This window comes from Pecten maximus, chromosome 16 (genome assembly GCF_902652985.1).
Source record: "Pecten maximus chromosome 16, xPecMax1.1, whole genome shotgun sequence".
NCBI classification, from domain to species: domain Eukaryota; kingdom Metazoa; phylum Mollusca; class Bivalvia; order Pectinida; family Pectinidae; genus Pecten; species Pecten maximus.
Genome location: NC_047030.1, coordinates 17735112 through 17757989, shown reverse-complemented (window position 1 = coordinate 17757989; position 22878 = coordinate 17735112). Strand labels below are relative to the sequence as shown.

The 22878-nt window shown below is 38.3% G+C and overlaps 1 protein-coding gene across 2 annotated transcripts; it reads left to right on the top strand.

Moving 5' to 3' along the window:
• Window positions 1–9221: 9221 nt before the first annotated feature.
• LOC117345243 (perlucin-like protein) lies at window positions 9222–21524 on the top strand. 2 transcript variants are annotated; one of them, XM_033908277.1, is made up of 5 exons: window positions 9222–9353; window positions 11089–11189; window positions 16849–16939; window positions 18022–18280; window positions 21439–21524. In XM_033908277.1, exons 1-5 carry the CDS (start codon window positions 9323–9325, stop codon window positions 21476–21478), a joined length of 522 nt encoding a protein of 173 aa, XP_033764168.1. In that variant the 5' UTR covers window positions 9222–9322; the 3' UTR covers window positions 21479–21524. The 2 variants fall into 2 exon arrangements, with proteins under 2 accessions (XP_033764168.1, XP_033764169.1); XM_033908278.1 differs by lacking the exons at window positions 9222–9353; window positions 11089–11189 and adding an exon at window positions 14346–14462.
• The last annotated feature ends 1354 nt before the right edge of the window (window positions 21525–22878 follow it).

The following is a 22878-nucleotide window of genomic DNA, read 5'->3' as shown; positions in this document are numbered from 1 at the left end:
ACGCGGAACCAAACAGTTTACCTCAATACAGACGCGGAACCAAACAGTTTACCTCAATACAGACGCGGAACCAAACAGTTTACCTCAATACAGACGCGGAACCAAACAGTTTACCTCAATACAGACGCGAAACCAAACAGTTTACCTCAATACAGACGTGAAACCAAACAGTTTACCTCAATACAGACGCGGAACCAAACAGTTTACCTCAATACAGACACGGAACCAAACAGTTTACCTCAATACAGACGTGAAACCAAACAGTTTACCTCAATACAGACGCGGAACCAAACAGTTTACCTCAATACAGACGCGGAACCAAACAGTTTACCTCAATACAGACGCGGAACCAAACAGTTTACCTCAATACAGACGCGGAACCAAACAGTTTACCTCAATACAGACGCGGAACCAAACAGTTTACCTCAATACAGACGCGGAACCAAACAGTTTACCTCAATACAGACGCGGAACCAAACAGTTTACCTCAATACAGACGCGAAACCAAACAATTTACCTCAATACAGACGCGGAACCAAACAGTTTACCTCAATACAGACGCGAAACCAAACAGCTTACCTCAATACAGACACGGAACCATCAGTTTACCTCAATACAGACACGGAACCAAACAGTTTACCTCAATACAGACGCGGAACCAAACAGTTTACCTCAATACAGACGCGGAACCAAACAGTTTACCTCAATACAGACGCGGAACCAAACAGTTTACCTCAATACAGACGCGGAACCAAACAGTTTACCTCAATACAGACGCGGAACCAAACAGTTTACCTCAATACAGACGCGGAACCAAACAGTTTACCTCAATACAGACGCGAAACCAAACAGTTTACCTCAATACAGACGCGGAACCAAACAGTTTACCTCAATACAGACGCGAAACCAAACAGTTTCCCTCAATACAGACACGAAACCAAACAGTTTACCTCAATACAGACGCGGAACCAAACAGTTTACCTCAATACAGACACGAAACCCAACAGTTTACCTCAATACAGACGCGAAACCCAACAGTTTACCTTAATACAGACGCGGAACCAAACAGTTTACCTCAATACAGACGTGAAACCAAACATTTTACCTCAATACAGACACGAAACCAAACAGTTTACCTCAATACAGACACGAAACCCAACAGTTTACCTCAATACAGACGCGAAACCCAACAGTTTACCTTAATACAGACGCGAAACCAAACAGTTTACCTCAATACAGACGTGAAACCAAACAGTTTACCTCAATACAGACGCGGAACCAAACAGTTTACCTCAATACAGACACGGAACCAAACAGTTTACCTCAATACAGACGCGAAACCAAACAGTTTACCTCAATACAGACGCGAAACCAAACAGTTTACCTCAATACAGACGCGAAACCAAACAGTTTACCTCAATACAGACACGAAACCAAACAGCTTACCTCAATACAGACGCGAAACCAAACAGTTTACCTCAATACAGACGCGGAACCAAACAGTTTACCTCAATACAGACGCGGAACCAAACAGTTTACCTCAATACAGACACGAAACCAAACAGTTTACCTCAATACAGACGCGAAACCAAACAGTTTACCTCAATACAGACGCGGAACCAAACAGTTTACCTCAATACAGACGTGAAACCAAACAGTTTACCTAAATACCGACGCGAAACCAAACAGTTTACCTCAATACAGACGCGAAACCAAACAGTTTACCTCAATACAGACGCGGAACCAAACAGTTTACCTCAATACAGACGTGAAACCAAACAGTTTACCTCAATACAGACGCGGAACCAAACAGTTTACCTCAATACAGACGCGGAACCAAACAGTTTACCTCAATACAGACGCGGAACCAAACAGTTTACCTCAATACAGACACGGAACCAAACAGTTTACCTCAATACAGACACGGAACCATCAGTTTACCTCAATACAGACACGGAAACCAAACAGTTTACCTCAATACAGACGCGGAACCAAACAGTTTACCTCAATACAGACACGGAACCAAACAGTTTACCTCAATACAGACACGGAACCAAACAGTTTACCTCAATACAGACGTGAAACCAAACAGTTTACCTCAATACAGACGCGGAACCAAACAGTTTACCTCAATACCGACACGAAACCAAACAGTTTACCTCAATACAGACGTGAAACCAAACAGTTTACCTCAATACAGACGCGGAACCAAACAGTTTACCTCAATACAGACGCGGAACCAAACAGTTTACCTCAATACAGACGCGGAACCAAACAGTTTACCTCAATACAGACGCGGAACCAAACAGTTTACCTCAATACAGACGCGGAACCAAACAGTTTACCTCAATACAGACGCGGAACCAAACAGTTTACCTCAATACAGACGCGAAACCAAACAGTTTACCTCAATACAGACGCGAAACCAAACAGTTTACCTCAATACAGACGCGGAACCAAACAGTTTACCTCAACACAGACGTGAAACCAAACAGTTTACCTCAATACAGACACGAAACCAAACAGTTTACCTCAATACAGACGCGGAACCAAACAGTTTACCTCAATACAGACGCGAAACCAAACAGTTTACCTCAATACAGACGCGGAACCAAACAGTTTACCTCAATACAGACGCGAAACCAAACAGTTTACCTCAATACAGACACGAAACCAAACAGTTTACCTCAATACAGACACGAAACCAAACAGTTTACCTCAATACAGACGCGAAACCAAACAGTTTACCTCAATACAGACACGGAACCAAACAGTTTACCTCAATACAGACACGGAACCAAACAGTTTACCTCAATACAGACGCGAAACCAAACAGTTTACCTCAATACAGACGCGAAACCAAACAGTTTACCTCAATACAGACGCGAAACCAAACAGTTTACCTCAATACAGACACGGAACCAAACAGTTTACCTCAATACAGACGCGGAACCAAACAGTTTACCTCAATACAGACACGAAACCAAACAGTTTACCTCAATACAGACACGAAACCAAACAGTTTACCTCAATACAGACGCGAAACCAAACAGTTTACCTCAATACAGACACGAAACCAAACAGTTTACCTCAATACAGACGCGGAACCAAACAGTTTACCTCAATACAGACGCGAAACCAAACAGTTTACCTCAATAAAGACACGAAACCAAACAGTTTACCTCAATACAGACACGAAACCAAACAGTTTACCTCAATACAGACACGAAACCAAACAGTTTACCTCAATACAGACGCGGAACCAAACAGTTTACCTCAATACAGACGCGAAACCAAACAGTTTACCTCAATAAAGACGCGAAACCAAACAGTTTACCTCAATACAGACGCGGAACCAAACAGTTTACCTCAATACAGACGCGGAACCAAACAGTTTACCTCAATACAGACGCGGAACCAAACAGTTTACCTCAATACAGACGTGAAACCAAACAGTTTACCTCAATACAGACGCGGAACCAAACAGTTTACCTCAATACAGACGCGGAACCAAACAGTTTACCTCAATACAGACGCGAAACCAAACAGTTTACCTCAATACAGACGCGGAACCAAACAGTTTACCTCAATACAGACGCGGAACCAAACAGTTTACCTCAATACAGACGATATCAGAACAGTTTACCTGGACACCGACGATATCAGAACAGTTTACCTGGACACCGACGATATCAGAACAGTTTACCTGGACACCGACGATATCAGAACAGTTTACCTGGACACCTAGGACTCGTCAGTGATGATAGGGACGTCATACACCAGTCTCCTTCTAGGACTCGTCAGTGATGATAAGGACATCATACAGCTGTTTGGTCCCTCTAGGACTCGTCAGTGTTGTTAGGGGCATCATACAGCTGTTTGGTCCCTCTAGAACTCGTCAGTGATGATAAGGACATCATACAGCTGTTTGGTCCCTCTAGAACTCGTCAGTGATGATAGAGACATCATACAGCTGTTTTGTCCTTCTAGGACTCGTCAGTGATGTTAGGGACATCATACAGCTGTTTGGTCCCTCTAGGACTCGTCAGTGATGATAGGGGCATCATACAGCTGTTTGGTCCCTCTAGGACTCGTCTGTGATGATAGGGACATCATACAGCTGTTTGGTCCCTCTAGGACTCGTCTGTGATGATAGGGACATCATACAGCTGTTTGGTCCCTCTAGGACTCGTCAGTCATGCTAAGGGCTTAAAATGTTGTTACTATAGGAGGAAACTTGGATTACCGACATAATAACGAAACCATATTTCCAAATCAAAATTGATCAAACCAGGGCACATATTAACAAATATTTATTTTTCATAGCGACCGGCATGGGACTCGATTATGATACCTATTCAATTTTGATTTATGTTCTTCAAATGACTGGTTTCCAAAAATGAATAACTGCAGAAACCTTCAGTTTATTTAAAAAAAAATCCTACAGAATTGATTTCCTACAAAAGACTTCATTCCATTCAAAATAAGCGTAACAGTGCAAAGTTGTGTATGAGTAATCTTGTGTGGTATAGACAGGACGCCTTGATGTGATGGTGTGACATGTTCGGCTTCACTTTTATTTCCAGAAGATTTCCCTGCAAAAATTTACAAAAGTGTAGTAGTGTTTACTCATTTCGTTCATGTTCTGGGATCTTTCTATGATTTTCTTTAATAAATCACGATTAAGAATTTAACATTTAAGCTGAATTTTCGGGTTTATGATATTTTTCGTCTTTTTATGCTGCAATGTAGGCATCAGAAAAGGCCAAGAAGGGTCTGTTCTGACCTTCAATTTTACTAAATGGCAAGCATATCGCGTGTCTGTCTGTGGTGTTCTCGTAAATTTATAAGATCATGTTATCCCTGAACGTATAATGGATGGGAAGATTAATAGATATATTAATTATATATTACACTTAAATACAGCTCGATTTCATAATTATTCATCATTAACATGTGTCTGTAATGATTTCACATCAAAGAATCTATGATATTCATGTCCAGTTTTCTAGGAAACTACTGTCAAATTGAATAAATGAATTTATAGTAAACAAAACTCCCATAGTTTTGTTTTATCTCATCAAAGTAACTAAAAAAATGAATGCAGCAGGATAAGAAAAATCTGTATGATGTCCCTATATTTTCCGCCCAAAGAAAAAGCAAATTGTACAACAGCTTGGTCTTGTCGGTCCTTACATATGGTATCGAAACATGGAAAACAACACACAGAAAGAAACAAAAAGAAGTTTGACACCTTCTAGAAAAGATGCTTACGACAACTGTTGAGAATAAGAGGACCAGATAAGATATCTAATGAAGAACTTCGACATAAAACAGGAACATCGAGGTTCAGCGAAGCAATATCACACAGGAAATGTACCACCGCACTGAAATGGCATCCTGAAGGAACGAGATAAGTAGGCCAGCAAAAACAATACGGAGGAGGTAAACTGAGCATGCGCGGTCAAATTTGAGATGAAGTAGTTGAGCATCAGAAAGGGCAGAAGCCAGAGATAGAATCAGATTGTGCAGTGTATTAGGGAGACAGGTGGGGGCAGTGTATCAGGGAGACAGGGTGGGACATTGTATCAGGGAGACTGTGGGGACAGTGTATCAGGGAGACAGGGTGGGACATTGTATCAGGGAGACTGTGGGGACAGTGTATCAGGGAGACAGAGTGGGGACAGTGTATCAGGGAGACTGGTGGGGACAGTGTATCAGGGAGACATGTGGGACATTGCATCAGGGAGACAGAGTGGGGGCAGTGTATCAGGGAGACAGAGTGGGGGCAGTGTATCAGGGAGACATGTGGGACATTGTATCAGGGAGACTGTGGGGACAGTGTATCAGGGAGACAGAGTGGGGGCAGTGTATCAGGGAGACAGAGTGGGGGTAGTGTATCAGGGAGACATGTGGGACATTGTATCAGGGAGACTGTGGGGACAGTGTATCAGGGAGACAGAGTGGGGGCAGTGTATCAGGGAGACAGAGTGGGGGCAGTGTATCAGGGAGACTGTGGGGACAGTGTATCAGGGAGACAGAGTGGGGGCAGTGTATCAGGGAGACAGGTGGGGACAGTGTAATAGGGAGACTGTGGGGACAGTGTATCAGGGAGACAGGTGGGGACAGTGTATCAGGGAGACTGTGGGGACAGTGTATCAGGGAGACATGTGGGACATTGTATTAGGGAGACAGGGTGGGACAGTGTATCAGGGAGACTGGTGGGGACAGTGTATCAGGGAGACTGGTGGGGACAGTGTATCAGAGAGACTGGTGGGGAAATTGTATCAGGGGGACAGGTGGGGACAGTGTATCAGGGAGACAGGGTGGGACATTGTATCAGGGAGACTGTGGGGACAGTGTATCAGGGAGACAGGGTGGGACATTGTATCAGGGAGACTGTGGGGACAGTGTATCAGGGAGACAGAGTGGGGACAGTGTATCAGGGAGACTGGTGGGGACAGTGTATCAGGGAGACATGTGGGACATTGTATCAGGGAGACAGAGTGGGGGCAGTGTATCAGGGAGACAGAGTGGGGGCAGTGTATCAGGGAGACATGCGGGACATTGTATCAGGGAGACTGTGGGGACAGTGTATCAGGGAGACAGAGTGGGGGCAGTGTATCAGGGAGACAGAGTGGGGGCAGTGTATCAGGGAGACATGTGGGACATTGTATCAGGGAGACTGTGGGGACAGTGTATCAGGGAGACAGAGTGGGGGCAGTGTATCAGGGAGACAGAGTGGGGGCAGTGTATCAGGGAGACTGTGGGGACAGTGTATCAGGGAGACAGAGTGGGGGCAGTGTATCAGGGAGACAGGTGGGGACAGTGTAATAGGGAGACTGTGGGGACAGTGTATCAGGGAGACAGGTGGGGACAGTGTATCAGGGAGACTGTGGGGACAGTGTATCAGGGAGACATGTGGGACATTGTATTAGGGAGACAGGGTGGGACAGTGTATCAGGGAGACTGGTGGGGACAGTGTATCAGGGAGACTGGTGGGGACAGTGTATCAGAGAGACTGGTGGGGACATTGTATCAGGGAGACAGGTGGGGACAGTGTATCAGGGAGACTGGTGGGGCAGTGTATCAGGGAGACAGGTGGGACATTGTATTAGGGAGACAGGGTGGGACAATGTATCAGGGAGACAGGTGGGGTAGTGTATCAGGGAGACAGGTTGGGACAGTGTATCAGGGAGACAGGTGGGGACAGTGTATCAGGGAGACAGGTGGGGACAGTGTATCAGGGAGTCAGGTGGGGACATTGTATCAGGGAGACAGGTGGGACAGTGTATCAGTGAGACAGGTGGGACAGTGTATCAGGGAGACAGGTGGGGGCAGTGTATCAGGGAGACAGGTGGGGCAGTGTATCAGGGAGACGGGTGGGGACAGTGTATCAGGGAGACAGGTGGGGACATTGTATCAGGGAGACAGGTGGGGGCAGTGTATTAGGGAGACTGGGTGGGACAGTGTATCAGGGAGACTGTGGGGACTGTATACAGGAGACAGGTGGGGTAGTGTATCAAGGAGACAGGGTGGGACAGTGTATCAGGGAGACAGGTGGGGACAGTGTATCAGGGAGACAGAGTGGGACAGTGTATCAGGGAGACAGATGGGGACAGTGTATCAGGGAGATAGGGTGGGACAGTGTATCAGGGAGACAGGTGGGGTAGTGTATCAGGGAGACAGAGTGGGACATTGTATCAGGGAGACAGGTGGGGACAGTGTATCAGGGAGACAGGTGGGGGCAGTGTATCAGGGAAACAGGTGGGGACAGTGTATCAGGGAGACAGGGTGGGACAGTGTATCAGGGAGACTGGTGGGGGCAGTGTATCAGGGAGACAGGTGGGGACAGTGTATCAGGGAGACAGGTGGGGGCAGTGTATTAGGGAGACAGGTGGGGGCAGTGTATCAGGGAGACAGAGTTGGACAGTGTATCAGGGAGACTTGTGGGGACATTGTATTAGGGAGACTGGTGGGGACAGTGTATCAGGGAGACAGGGTGGGACAGTGTATTAGGGAGACTGGTGGGGACAGTGTATCAGGGAGACAGGGTGGGACAGTGTATTAGGGAGACAGGCGATGACAGTGTATCAGGGAGACAGGTGGGGACAGTGTATCAGGGAGACTGGTGGGGACAGTGTATCAGGGAGACAGGGTGGGACAGTGTATTAGGGAGACAGGCGGGGACAGTGTATCAGGGAGACTGTGGGGACATTGTATTAGGGAGACTGGTGGGGACAGTGTATCAGGGAGACAGGGTGGGACATTGTATCAGGGAGACAGGTGGGGACAGTGTATCAGGGAGACAGGTGGGGACAGTGTATCAGGGAGACAGGTGGGAGTAGTGTATCAGGGAGACAGGTGGGGACAGTGTATCAGGGAGACAGGTGGGGACAGTGTATCAGGGAGACAGGTGGGAGTAGTGTATCAGGGAGACAGGTGGGGACAGTGTATCAGGGAGACAGGTGGGGACAGTGTATTAGGGAGACTGGTGGGGACATTGTATTAGGGAGACTGGTGGGGCCTTACGTCTTCCAGCGGGCACGAAGAGGGTAAAGGAGGTGATGTGATAGCAATTAAAGAAACGTTGATTGTTTTTCCCGCCCACTCAAGTCTCTTACCATTTTTCAACATATAAATAAATCCCATTTCTCCTCTACTTGATGGTAAAGGAAAGTTTAAGACGACTTCCTTTACACGTCATATAGTTATATCAACTCGAACAAACGTTGTTATTGTGAGGATATATATCTGAGATCATATGACTTTAAAACAGACGATGTTATTGTGAGGATATATCTTAGATCATATGAATTTAAAACAGAGGATATTTTTGTGAGAATATATCTTAGATCATATGACTTTAAAACAAACGATGTTATTGTGAGGATATATCTTAGATCATATGCCCAATATTTGCTTGTGTATATCTTGTAAATCCTTTGAAACATGCTATTTTAGATACAAATATGGATATTTAACAAAACACTCCAGGACAAGACATGAACACATGTAGATGTACCAATACGTCCGATATAGGTAAAATCGTGATACCATGTCTTCACGTTATACAGTATTGGGTCACTGATAAGTGTTGACCTCTAGTGCATGAGAACTACCATTTGTATAGAATCTTAGTCCAGCCCACATTTTGCACCAGACATTTTAACATGTTGTGAGATAAGACAAGACATGCCTCAAACATTTGGTTATCTTTTATGGACATTTCGTCCAGACAAATATACACACATAATGGCGGGGACGACATGGGAACTACGCCAGTTGTTGGACACTGGACACATTAGACGGAGGAGAAATCATGCGAACCTTCATTGTTCTACTGTTATGTGGTAATTACTATAAAAAATTATCTATTAATTAATCAATATACTTACCATATAAACTTTGTTGATAATTTATTACTATTCTTGTTTTATTACATTAATTGATCATTCATTGATATTCTTATTATATACCTTTAATGGATAGTTAATTAACTTTCTTACTAAATAACTTTAATTGATAATTAATTAACATTCTAACTGTATAACTTTAATTGATAATTAATTAACATTCTAACTATATAGCTTTAATTTATAATTAATTGATATTCTTATTATATAACGTTAATTGATAATCAATCAATATTCTTACTTTGTATTATTAATTGATAATTAATAAACATTCTTACAATATAACGTTAACTGATAATTTGTATATATCCAAGTAAAGCATGGTTCGTATCAAAATGAAAAAAATCATCAAATATTTAATATTCTGCCTAACTAGCTGGGTATTTTATCAATTAATTCATCATATGATGTTATGTAACACAATTTTTGTTTGATTTGTGTGATTTAATTTGAAAAAATAATTCAAGCTTAATCTTAAGTAAAAGATTATTACATACAAGCCATGACAATCTATACTGATTACAGAGTCCATGTACTTGTTTATAATCACAAAAAGACACTTTATATTCATTATAGAGTATTGGTTATAGTCATACAATGACAATAAACATTTATAATATAGTATTGGTTATTGTAATACAATGGCAATTGTATTCATTATAGAGTATCGGTTATAGTCATAACATGACAATATACATCCATAACATAGTATTGGTTATTTAAGAAATAATTAACGATGATTCGTGTATTATTGCAGGATATACAACGAGGACGAGGATATTTTGCAATTGAATTAATAACGAAGGCCGCAGGCCTGAGTTATTAATTAAAATTGCAAAATATCCGAGTCCGAGTTGTATATCCTGCAACAATACACGAGTCAAAGTTGATTATTTCTATTCTACCATGTACTGTTTAGTTCTGAGATCGACCTCTTTCTAATAGAAAAACAAAGAAACCCCGAGAAAACCTTGTAATTTATTTCTTGAGTATTGCATAATTTGTTGATGAAATATACAGGCAATACAGTACTACGATCAAGATAATCTATTATATGGCAATGATTTTGAAAATTAAAAAAAAAGGATAAAAAAAAAAAAAAAAAAGGGGGGGGGGGGGGGGGGGGGGGGGGGCGCTTGGTAGGATTCGAACTCGCGTCGTGATAAAAATTTATTGAAAGACTAACCCATTAGCCCACTCAGCTATAGTAACCTTTTGTTAAACGGGTGAATATTAGATATATAAAATTGTTACAGCCGTGACTCCCGACCGTGTCTTATTGGCACGAGCGTGGGTTATTGGAAAATAATACATGGTTTTAAACCAATCAAAACTTGCGTTGCATAGCAAACATGGTAGAATGTAATACAATGGCATTTGTTTTCATTATAGAGTATCGGTTATAGTCATAAAATGACAATTTATATTCATTGTAGATTATTGTTTTACACACCAATTTCATCGTCCTAGCTGAAACAAAAACTTATTGGTAGCTCGAAATCGATAAAACAAGGTCAAAATAAGGACAAAATATAGATTCTCATGAAGCCGATTAAACAAACAACATAAGACCAAGTCATTCGGAAGGGTAAGGATAATATATTATTTACTGACATTTTATAATCATGCAACAAACCTGTTATATTTTATATTTTTATACTTCCAATATAAGGATTGTGCCTGGCGTCCCCTGCCTGTGATCCGGGCTGGACACAGTTTAAAGAGAACTGTCTGTGGTTCAGTCATTCGACCAAGACGTGGCTCTCTGCTGAGGTATGCTCTTACATATCAAGCGTTTTAATTAATTACGTCATTGATGCCATGAAAAGAACATATCCACAATTTATAACATAACTAGGTATTCAAATACAAAGAACAATAGTATAGCTACAAATTCAAATTCAAAGAACAATAGTATAGCTAGGTATTCAAATACAAAAAGCAATAGCATTGCTAGGCATTCAAATATTAAGAACAATAGCATAGCTAGGCATTCAAATACAAAAAAAACAATAACATAGGTAGGCATCAAAATAAAAAGAACAATGGATAGGTAGGCATTCAAGTACAAAAATATAGCATAGCTAGACATTCAAATACAAAGAACAATAGCATAGCTAGGCATTCAAGTACAAACAATTAAAGCACAGCTATAATGTATTATTCACGTGGCATTTAACTAGCTTGTTGTCTCTACCTGGCAATAACATGATTAACAACTATATGTATTAATAATAGTTCAACAATGTTATTCTTGTTTACTACATGTTTACCTAAATTAAGCATTACATCTATGAAACCCCATCGTGTATCAGTTATAATACCGAAGAAAAACGTGAGATTACGGCATATCTCAAGATATTATTTTTCAGATTTCCCTGTGCGAGGGGAGATTACCAGAATAATCGGACGGAGTAATGAAAAATACCCTGCCTGTGCCGGGCTTCTAACTAGCGACCTTTCGCTCTCAAGGCAAACATCCTACCACTAGACTAAAGGGAAATACCCTCTAGTCTGAGCTAGTAGAGACCAACCAACCAATTGTTTTTCCATAGACTTTAGTCCTAACGTTTTAGAGTATATCATTAGAATTCTTGAATTCAGTATGGCAATTATGGCTTATAACAAACGTGTCGGGTCTTATAACACGTAATAAAAAAAAAATTAAAAAAATGTTGGGTCCTTCAGCTCAATTTTTTTCCAGGGTAGCCATTTTAAAAATGGATGAATTTCGCTATAAAAATTCTAAAAAAAATCTTAAATGTTTACCTGTTGATTATTATTACCTGAACTTTTGGGGGAAAACATTTCTTATGAATATTTATCTATCAGGCTACATGTCTATTTTGTTACTTCATAACATACTGGCCAATTAGTGGATGCCAGACATTTTATCCCAGGCTCAACTTTCTATACACAGGGGCTGTTTCAAAAATCTATTTTTTCAATTGGTTGGTTGTTCCCTTTAAGGTGACCTTATATTCTCTACTGTCCGAAACCGTAACCGATCTTCAGTGTCGCTCCATGAAGAATAATTTGGTGTTTACTGGGCTTTGTGGGGAGTCAAGAGAGGAGTTAACGGAGAACAAGCTACGGGACTTTCTTTCCAATGAACTCAACATTCATGACAGAATTGAGTTTGGAAATGTCCATAGATTTGGTAGACATATAAGTGGTAGAAACAGGCCTATTGTCGCGAGGTTCATCTTTTATCAAGATCCCCAGCGAGTCAAACGAAGTTCATATAAGCTTAAAGGAACACGGTATGGAATACACGAACAATTTCCTCCTGAGGTCGAAGAGCGACGTAAAAAATTATACCCAGTGATGAAACATATCAAGGAATCTGAGTAAAGAGCTACGGTTAGACTTGTAAGGGATACGCTCTATGTCAACGGTAAGCCTTACGAGCCAGAGACAGTCGGTGATAGCGGTAGGCATGGTGCAGCTGCAAGCAACACCGGAAGGGCTACCGGAAGTTCTACCGGAACTACCACACGCAAATAGGGACTCGCGGAGGGTGACGTACCAACATGCCTTAATCGTCAATCGCTTCAGGTCATATCTTGGAACATAGGAAAAGGTCTCCTTAGTAAATTATGTAATGGTGACTTTTTAGATGTTCTCGTCAACTATGATCTCATTTGTTTATCCGAATGTTGGATATCGGATAAAGACGATTTTGAATTTGATGGTTATTCCAAATTGGTCTACCCAAGGAAAAGTGGTATTGGTGGAGGTATAGTAATATTGTACAACCCTTGTTTTAAAAATAGAATATCTGTGGTTGAAAATATACATGATAGCATTATATGGATTAAGATCGCTGAAAATATGATCGATAGTTATATAGTTTTTTGTTATTTTCCTCCGGAAAACAGTGTGTTCTATGAGAATGTTGAAGACATTGGTTTGTTTCAAAACTTACAGGATGCATCAGCTAGATATAGAGATTGTGGCAAAATTTATATAACCGGAGATCTGAATGCGAGAACTGGTGGTAAACTTGATTTGATAGAAAATGATGAGTTACCTATAAATATTAGCGAATCTGTTGACTATCGTTTTGATGATATACATGATATAACTGTACGTAACAATATGGATAAAACAGTTAACTCTTTTGGTAGAAAATTATTGTCATTCTGTAAGAACACTGGCTTTAGAATGATGAATGGACGCCATCCTGGTGATCCTGATGGAAGTGTTACTGTTTGTAGTGCTAATGGCACCAGCCTTATTGACTACCTTTTAGTAGAAAAACATAACTTTCAAAATACAGTAGAGTTTAAATCTGGAAAATTTGAAACAGTTTCTGATCATTCACCCATATCCTTCACGTTAATAATAGAACAAGATCCTGAAGTAAGGCCAGTGGAAGATCATCTTCATGTTAGTTGTGTATGTGAAAATGTGAATGTAATCAGACAGAATCTTTCACAAAACATCGACTCATTAAATGATATAATTGGAACTCACTTGATCAATGAATTAGATATTGAAAGATGTATCGACAAAGTTTGTTCCTTTTTATGTAATATTTGTTTACCAATGTGTGACGTTTTTAATTGTAAATCACATGAAACTAATTTATGTCAAAGGAAGAAATCAAAATTGAAAGATGATAAACCTTGGTTCAATACTCAGTGTAAGCAGAAATACAGAGAATACAGAAACGTTTTGCATAACTTTAATGTTCAGAAAAGTGAGATTAATTATCGAACACTTATACAGAAAAAGACAGATTATAAAAGATATGAGGTAATAATTAAAAGAGAATATCAGAGATATCACCGAGCACAAACTATTATTGGCTATACGTAAATTGAAAAGAAACAAAAGTTGTGGCGAGGATTAAGTACTTAATGAACTTTTTATTGATTGTAAGATATACTGTCTCCATTTTTGATTAAATTTTTAACTCTATTTTTCAATCGGGGATATTTCCAGATGCTTGGTCTACTGGTGCTATTACACCTGTTTTTAAGAAAGGTGATGCTGATAATACAAATAACTACAGAGGTATTACTCTTGTTAGTTGTATGGGTAAGTTGTTTACATCCATACTGAATGAGCGTTTAGTCAAGTGGAGTAATGAGAATAATATCATAACAGATGCACAATTTGGCTTAAGAGCTAATCATTCTACCGTCGATGCAATATCCGTACTTCAAACACTTATTAACAAGTATTTAAATAAAAAGGGCGGAAGGTTATACTGCTGCTTTGTCGATTACAAGAAAGCATTTGATCTTATTGAAAGGTCTCAGTTATGGAGTAAACTAATAAAACAGGGTGTGAGGGGGAAAATGTTACGAGTCATTCAATCATTATATTATTCAGTTAAATCTTGTGTGAAACATAACGGTTATTACTCTGATTTCTTCTCCAACACAATCGGTCTCTTTCAAGGCGAAATCCTCTCCCCGATTTTGTACTCATTATTTGTAAATGACTGTGAAATGCATTTCATTAGTGAATGTTGTCCATCAATTGAACTTTACTTAATCAGTATTTTTCTTCTTATGTATGCTGATGATACAGTGTTATTTGCTGACTCTCCAGAGAATTTGCAACAGGTCATAGATGCTCTCAAATCTTATAACAATAAATATAGTCTTAATTTGAACACAGACAAGACGAAAATAATGGTCTTTAGAAACGGCGGGAATATTAAAAATAACGAAAAGTGGTTTTACAATGAAACTGAACTACAAATTGTAGACCAATTTAATTATTTAGGGATGCTTTTCAATTATAATGGTAAACTTTTATGTTACCCAAAAGCATGTGGCTGAACAGGGCAATAAAGCACATTACGCTATATATAATAAGTTCAAAAATCATGATTCTACCATTAATACACAATGTTCTGTGTTTGACACATATGTAAATAGCATACTTAGTTACAATGCCGAGGTATGGGGTTTCCACAAAGCCTTAGATATTGAAAAGATACACATTATTTTTTGTAAAAATGTACTTGGTGTGAAAAAAAAGTACACGTAATAATTTAGTATATTGTGAACTCGGAAGATTACCATTGTCAACATACAGAAAACTTCGCATAATTATGTACTGGTTGAAACTGCGAAATTCAGATAATTGTATTTTAAGAAATTGCTATGAGGAAAGGATCAGATCAAATGACAGTTGGATTTTAAACATAAGAGCAGAATTAGATAAATTAGGATTATCTTATCTTTGGAACGATATAACATGCAATGATAGGAAGGCTTATAAAATTATTGAAAATAGATTTTACGACGTTTATCGTCAAGAACTTTTATCAAACATGCAAGCAATTCCAAAGGGTTTTCTATACCGACATCTTATTGATAATTTTACACTACAATTATATTTAACTAAACCTATTAGTAGTTCTTACAAAAAGAATATAGCACGTATTAGACTAAGTTAACACAATTTAAATATTGAACAAGGACGGTATAGAAACCGTCCTAGAGATCATAGGATATGTGAAGCATGCAATTCTAATGATATTGAGGATGCATTTCATTTTCTTCTAAGGAGCAACTGTTATACTGATTTAAGGCAAAAGTACATTAAGCCATATTATTACAGACGTCCCATGTGTTTTTAAGTTGATCCTTCTGTTAAATACCCGGAATATTGGAGAATTAAATAAGTTAAGGAAATATATATCTTTGTGTTTTAAGCGCCGAAATAATTATATATAATTTTGCCTTAAGATAGGTTGATACAAATATATAAGAGCTGTACTTTCATTTAAATTTTATATCATGCCGAATTGTTGAGATTGTATAATTATAGGATAAAAGGTATATATCAGTGTACTTCCTGTCTACAAATCAGTGGTTCTTATAAATCTAATATGTAAAATCGTATATGTATATAATTAAAGTAGGGATTGGCACTATTTACCGTTTCTATAGTACTAGTACATCATGCTTGTATTATCAATGAAACATATTATATACTGTATTACTTTATTATGCATTTATGATAAATGTATATGAATATTATCTATACTTAATAAATATGTCAGCGTTCATATAGATTTTATCCTGGGGCTTACATCGAGGATTTGTATGAAAAATTTCTTTTAAAAATCCTGAAAATTTAGAGGTCAATGTAATGAATGTTAAAATATCAGTGCATAAACACTGTGATTATCATTTAATATGAATGACATCATTTAAGTAACTGTAATGCATTGTGCTATTATTTAATGATATACCATGTAATGTGTTCTTCTATATAAAGATATATATATTGTTGATTGATATAATGGTATGATTGTCAATCACTATCTGTACTATTGTATTATTGTATATGTATATGTCTACTCTCCAATGTGTCTTGTAACACAAGGAAATACAAGAATCTGAATCTGAATCTACTTTTACACCAGTATGGATTTGATACCTCTGTTTATATGTTATGACAGCATGACTGCCGTGAACATGGAGGCTGGTTGATGTCAGATGACAACGCAGAAAAACACGACTACCTCTCCACCCTCGTATACGCGTTTAAAGGTAGGTCAAATCAACAGTACTTGATGACACGGTTCGAAACATAAAACATTCAGTTGATGTTCTTTTGAAATCCAATATTGAAAATTGTAAAGACTAATGGAAATGATCAAATCTATTAAGACATTTAATGCGTTTTGCACCTTCCCATTAAGATTTTAACATTTTCTTTGACTCATTCTGAATTACTTTGTACATGAACTTAAAGCCGAAGGTTATTATAGGTTAATATTTACATCTACACTGCAGCCCCACTATGTAACTTTACCAAGCTCACTTGGAAGTTATGAGTCCAAAACTTCCAAGTCTTTATTATGACGTCATTATTATAGTGACGTCATAATTGTCACGTCGGCGATAACGAAAGATGGCTGTTGAAAAGGCTATTCCGTCTTTGACGATAATAATTTGTTAATTCATCATAGGAGCAAAATTCCTGGATATAGCCTTTAAAAATCGCTTGCAAATGTAAATATAAACATTGAACTGCTTTCATTTGGAAGTTATGGGCTGATGAATGCCAACTGGACAAAGGCAAATTTAATGAAGCGCGCTAGCATCAACAACACTTTAGGTCCTTAGCATCTACAACGACGAAACAGCTGTATGGTGCAGTTTGATTCATTTGATCTCAGTTGTGTATAGGTCTTAATCTGTTTTGAAGGTGGTACTATTTTGCGAGTCTTTTATATAAACCATTTAGTTATATTTACATCTACATTGAAGTCCCACCATATAACTTAACCAAGCTCACATGAAGGTTACGAGTCCATAACTTCCAAACCTTTATTATGACGTCATTATTATTGTGACGTCATAATTTTCACGTCGGCGATAACGAAAGATGGCTGTTGAAAATTCTGTTCCGTCTTTGACGATAATAATTTGTTAATTCATCATAGGAGCAAAATTCCTGGATATAGCCTTTAAAAATCGCTTGCAAATGTAAATATAAACATTGAACTGCTTTCAGTTGGAAGTTATAGGCTTCATTAAACTTGCCTTTGTCAAGTTGGCATTCATCAGCCCATAACTTCCAACTGAAAGCAGTAAGTCCAATGCTTACATATCTAGTGTTTTTGTAGGTTTCCATTTTAATAAATTCTTCATTGGTGGGACTGACACGGCCTTTGAGAATCAATGGCGATGGTTGGAGACTGGTGTCAATGTCGGTCCTTTCACAAGATGGGGAACGGGAGAGCCGGACGGAAACAGCTCCAAGAATTGTCTAGCTCTGAAGTGGGAGAATGACCGAGACCTGGTATGGTCAGACGAGTCATGTGGCCATGCTGCCACCCACCACCATCATGGTCATGGCCTTTTAAACTACATCTGTGAAAAAGCGTGAGTATATTTATTTTGTTTTGATAAGGTCTATGCTTAAGGTAATTGTTCTAGATCGTGCAAGATCCATCAACGATATCGCCATGTCGTCTTTACATCTGATTGGGATATACGCATACAGTGCAACTTCCGAAAACCGAACCTAGTCTAAAAACCGAACACCTCTAAATACCCAACGAATTGCCATTGTACGGAATCGGTCCTTCTTTATTATAGTATTTTAAAAAACTTCCTAATACGGATCCCTCTAAATTCCGAACACCGGACCGATTTTGTGTCCGGTTCCTGTTAAATTATACCAAAACCGGCCTTACCTAGGTAATTATGATACGAGGTCCGGTCAGTCAACCCTGAAACAAAACATGTGACGGGTATTGTGTGAATTGTGCATGCATAAGGAAAACGGCATTTTTATTAGCATTTATTAGCATAAATAATGGACGCAGGCTTGTAGCCTCTATATCCATATCAATATCAATACATAGTATAATATAAATATTTCCTATGTAATTAATGGCTTTATATTAGTTCCTGTACATTCATGAATAATAACGTTTATTTTTCCAATGATCATCTAACATTAATTCAAATTTTATGACAGAATCAGCATCGACAACAATTTGTGGCAAGCTATTCCATAAATCAATAACTCGGTAACTGAAAAAATGTTTCCTCCCATCAAGACGACATCGCTTTTTGAATATTTTCTTATCGTGACCTCTGGTTCTACTCATCTTGTCCATTTGGAAAAAAGTTTTGAGTTATTCTACTATCGTATATGTTATTTACTATCTTAAAAACGTTAAGCATATCCCCTCTGGTCCTACGGTGCTGTAGCGTCCACAGGCGCTTGCATAGAAAATGAGAATTAAAAAAAATAATGATATCAGTGGTATGTGTACTGTGTAATAGGGATTGTACTTAACAGATTACACATACCACTGTCAAATAATTTTTTTTTTTGAAAATCACATTTTCAATGCAAGCGCCTGTGGTAGCGTCGGGAGATTTAACCGTTGTAGCCGTTCCGGGTACGATATATTTTTAAATCCAGGGATCAGTTTTGTTGCCCTTCTCTGCACATTTTACCTGGACATAAAACTATAGCGGTGTTTAGAAGTTTTCAAATTATCATTAGTTAATTCATTATTATGTGTCGTAATTATATTGCTTGTGTTGTGTCCTCTGCCATCTTGTCATTCAAGTTGCAATATGTATACATAATATATGAATATTGTGTTATCCTATGTGCTGTGTTGTATTTGGAATAAATCAATTGAATATAGGTGGAGTAACATGGCAATGACAATGACAATGACAATGACAATATTTTATTCCCATAAACATATAAAGTGTAGAGAATTATATACATACAAAATTTGTACAGGACATATGATATAATACATCGATACATTTGTTTAGCAAGAGATTATCTTAAATATTGTTGAGTCGTATACTTATTTCTTTAATTAATTTCACAAGTGATTTCAATTCATCGTCTACTACAAAATTAAAAAGTGTATTAAATTTGAATGTACTTGGTCTTTCATAATAGTATCTAGATATATATTTTTTTCTGTTTAATGCTATTTGATGATCGCTGCAATTAAATAGATAATGGAATTCGTCTCCTATTTCATTCAGGTTACACAGACTACAGATTCTATTTTCTCTTGGGATGTTATTCCATCTTCCGTATTCGATTGGTAATTTAATGTTACAAGTTCGAAATTTACAATAGGAATTAGCTAGCTTAGGAGGGAGGTCAAGTAGATATTTTTCTAAACTTAAATCATGTTTATAAATTCTGTAATTGGTCCCTTTCGGAGAATTGAAAACGTCATTTTTCCAATTACATATGAACAAATTTCTTAGGGTATGAAAAACAGTATTTTTTAAGCAGCGTATACTAGTAAATTCATGGTTTTCAAAAACATCTAATAAATTACATTCTTCAAAAATATTTTTAATATAGTTAGACCATTGAGCATTATAATGTCTTAAAATTTGGAAAAATTTGTTGCTCAATTTATTATGAGTTGAGACCATTATTTTGGCCCAAAATCCAATCATACGAACTTTTATATTTAAACTTAATGGAAACCTTCCCAATTCTCCATATATCATAAAGTTTGGTGTAGATGTTTTTAATCTAAGGATATTTTTACAGAATTTCAAATGTAGACGTTCTAAGAGCTTGGTGTCACAAAACCCCCAAACCTCACAGCCATATAGTATAATCGGTTTGATTGCTTTATCAAAAATATCCATTTTACAATCGATGGACAGATTATGATTTCTGCATTTTGAAATAGCGCCATACATGGCCCTAAGGCCTTTTTCATATAATTGTTTGATATTTAAATGTGTAAAACCATTTCTAGTGAAACAAACCCCGAGATATTTAAAATTTTTCACAATTTCTAAATTATTGCCATCATAGGTGAACTGTATATTTCGTGACACCGTTCCTCTCCCAAAAACCATTATCTTAGTCTTGTCAATGTTAACTTTAATAACAATGCTTATTTACCTCTACATCACAGTATCATATATGTCTCAAAGCGGTCCACAAATTATCGTATGTGGTTATTAGGCCTTTTACCAATCAGACAACGTCTTTCTCAACTCCATGGGAAGCGTACAGGTGGAGCTACCATTTCGGAGCTAACAGCTTACACATGATATTTCTTGTACTTCCCTACCAAGTGCTCATTTACCACTGAGTCGACTGAAACACGACGGAGTATCGTGTTCAAGGATGCAACACAGTGACGGTGCCAGGACTCGAACCATCGACCCCTCGGCACGTAGCCATCGTCCTGGAATCACTGGAATCACTGGTTGACATAGATTTAAGTCGTAATGACTTCTGTAATATATCTTGGGTGTGGCCATGATGTTATATGGCGGTATACGACTTCCACTAGACCATCATGTTTTCATTTTATCAAATAGCTTATTGGGAGATGGGTTTATACCGTAATACAGTATACACCATAACCCCCCATACCCCAACCCCCACCCCCGAGCCACAGGAAGCATTGTTACCATTGTAACAACAAGCCCCCGTTGTCGGGCAAGTAGATACTTGGTGGAAATGTAAACTAGCTATCCACGGTTATATTTTGTGCTAATGTATCTGTTTTATTTTACAGTGTCAACAATTCCGGGTCAATGGTGATCGGTCGCCGTTGATTAGAATGTCATCGTTATAGTTAATAAAACAAAGGCGGGATATCCACTGCGTTGTTTTATTCTTTTATCTTTTCTTTTTCTCTTCGTTCTGTTCTCAGTATCTCTACCTAGTAAAATAACTACAAACACAATGACTAATTACCAGCTTTACCTACACTTATGTCTTCAAACAGATAGAAATACAGGACTTTCTACACAAATATATCACATTAAAATAATTTTTATTGAAGCAATATCTCAAATTAGGCATGTTATAGCAATACATTATAAAAAGGGGGACAAACATATACATCTCTTCTAAATACCGACAGTGACATATACATTGTATATTATAAATTGGATTTACATATAAGCCTTTTTTGGAGTCCCCGAGGATTAACCAAGGCAAACTTCAGCGTTTTATCATAACCATTCAAAAGACAAACATAGGACTAGCTATAGTTCACTAAGTACGAAATAGATGGAATGATACATCTGTCATCCATTTTTCTATAAATGATACAACATATGATCTTTATCAGAAGTATTTCTGGTTCTTTCCATGAATGATTTAAAGTTTCAACATTACAATTTCGTTTGAATGTATTCGACTGTAAAAGGAAGTAGAGGAAAAGGCAATATTTCTAAACGTAGATCCAATACAATTATATCTATAATTCATTGAATCATAAAAGTGCTTTCCAATAAAAATTGACTGACTGATTGCACAGCTCGGAAAAGTACTGAAATATTTAGAAAGGATTTAAATGTGAATGGTGGCACAAGTATATATTATTGGTACAGATATATCATGCGTTAAATCCAGTCTCCATATATCGATGTGTAACTGTCTGTCTTTTGTCTATCGGGTGATGTGGTGTGATGGGATATCGAATAACATGCTTCAATATTTGCTATACAAACATGGAAATATCCAATGGTTCAAAATGAAAAACATTCATAACAAACAAATAGACGTTGAATGAAAACATTTGTGCATTTAGAAATACTGAAGCATATTTAACGTGCGTAACATACGTATTACTTATCGTAATAATATCATATTATATGTGAATGTAGCCCCCGATTGGTTTGGTTTGTTTTTATTTAACGTCCTATTAACAGCCAGTGTCATTTAAGGACGTGCCAGGTTTTGGAGGTGGAGGAAAGCCGGAGTAACGGGAGAAAAACCACCGGCCTACGGTCAGTACCTGGCAACTGCCCCACGTAGGTTTCGAACTCGCAACCCAGTGGTGGAGGGCTAGTGTTAAAGTGTCGGTACACCTTAACTACTCGGCCACCGCGGCCCATTGTAGCCCCCGAAAGGTAACACATACCAAATATATTCACGTCCATGTATATAATATTACTGTATCCAGAAGAAAACATTCCTCGTCTCTTTTAAGACGATACTATTCATT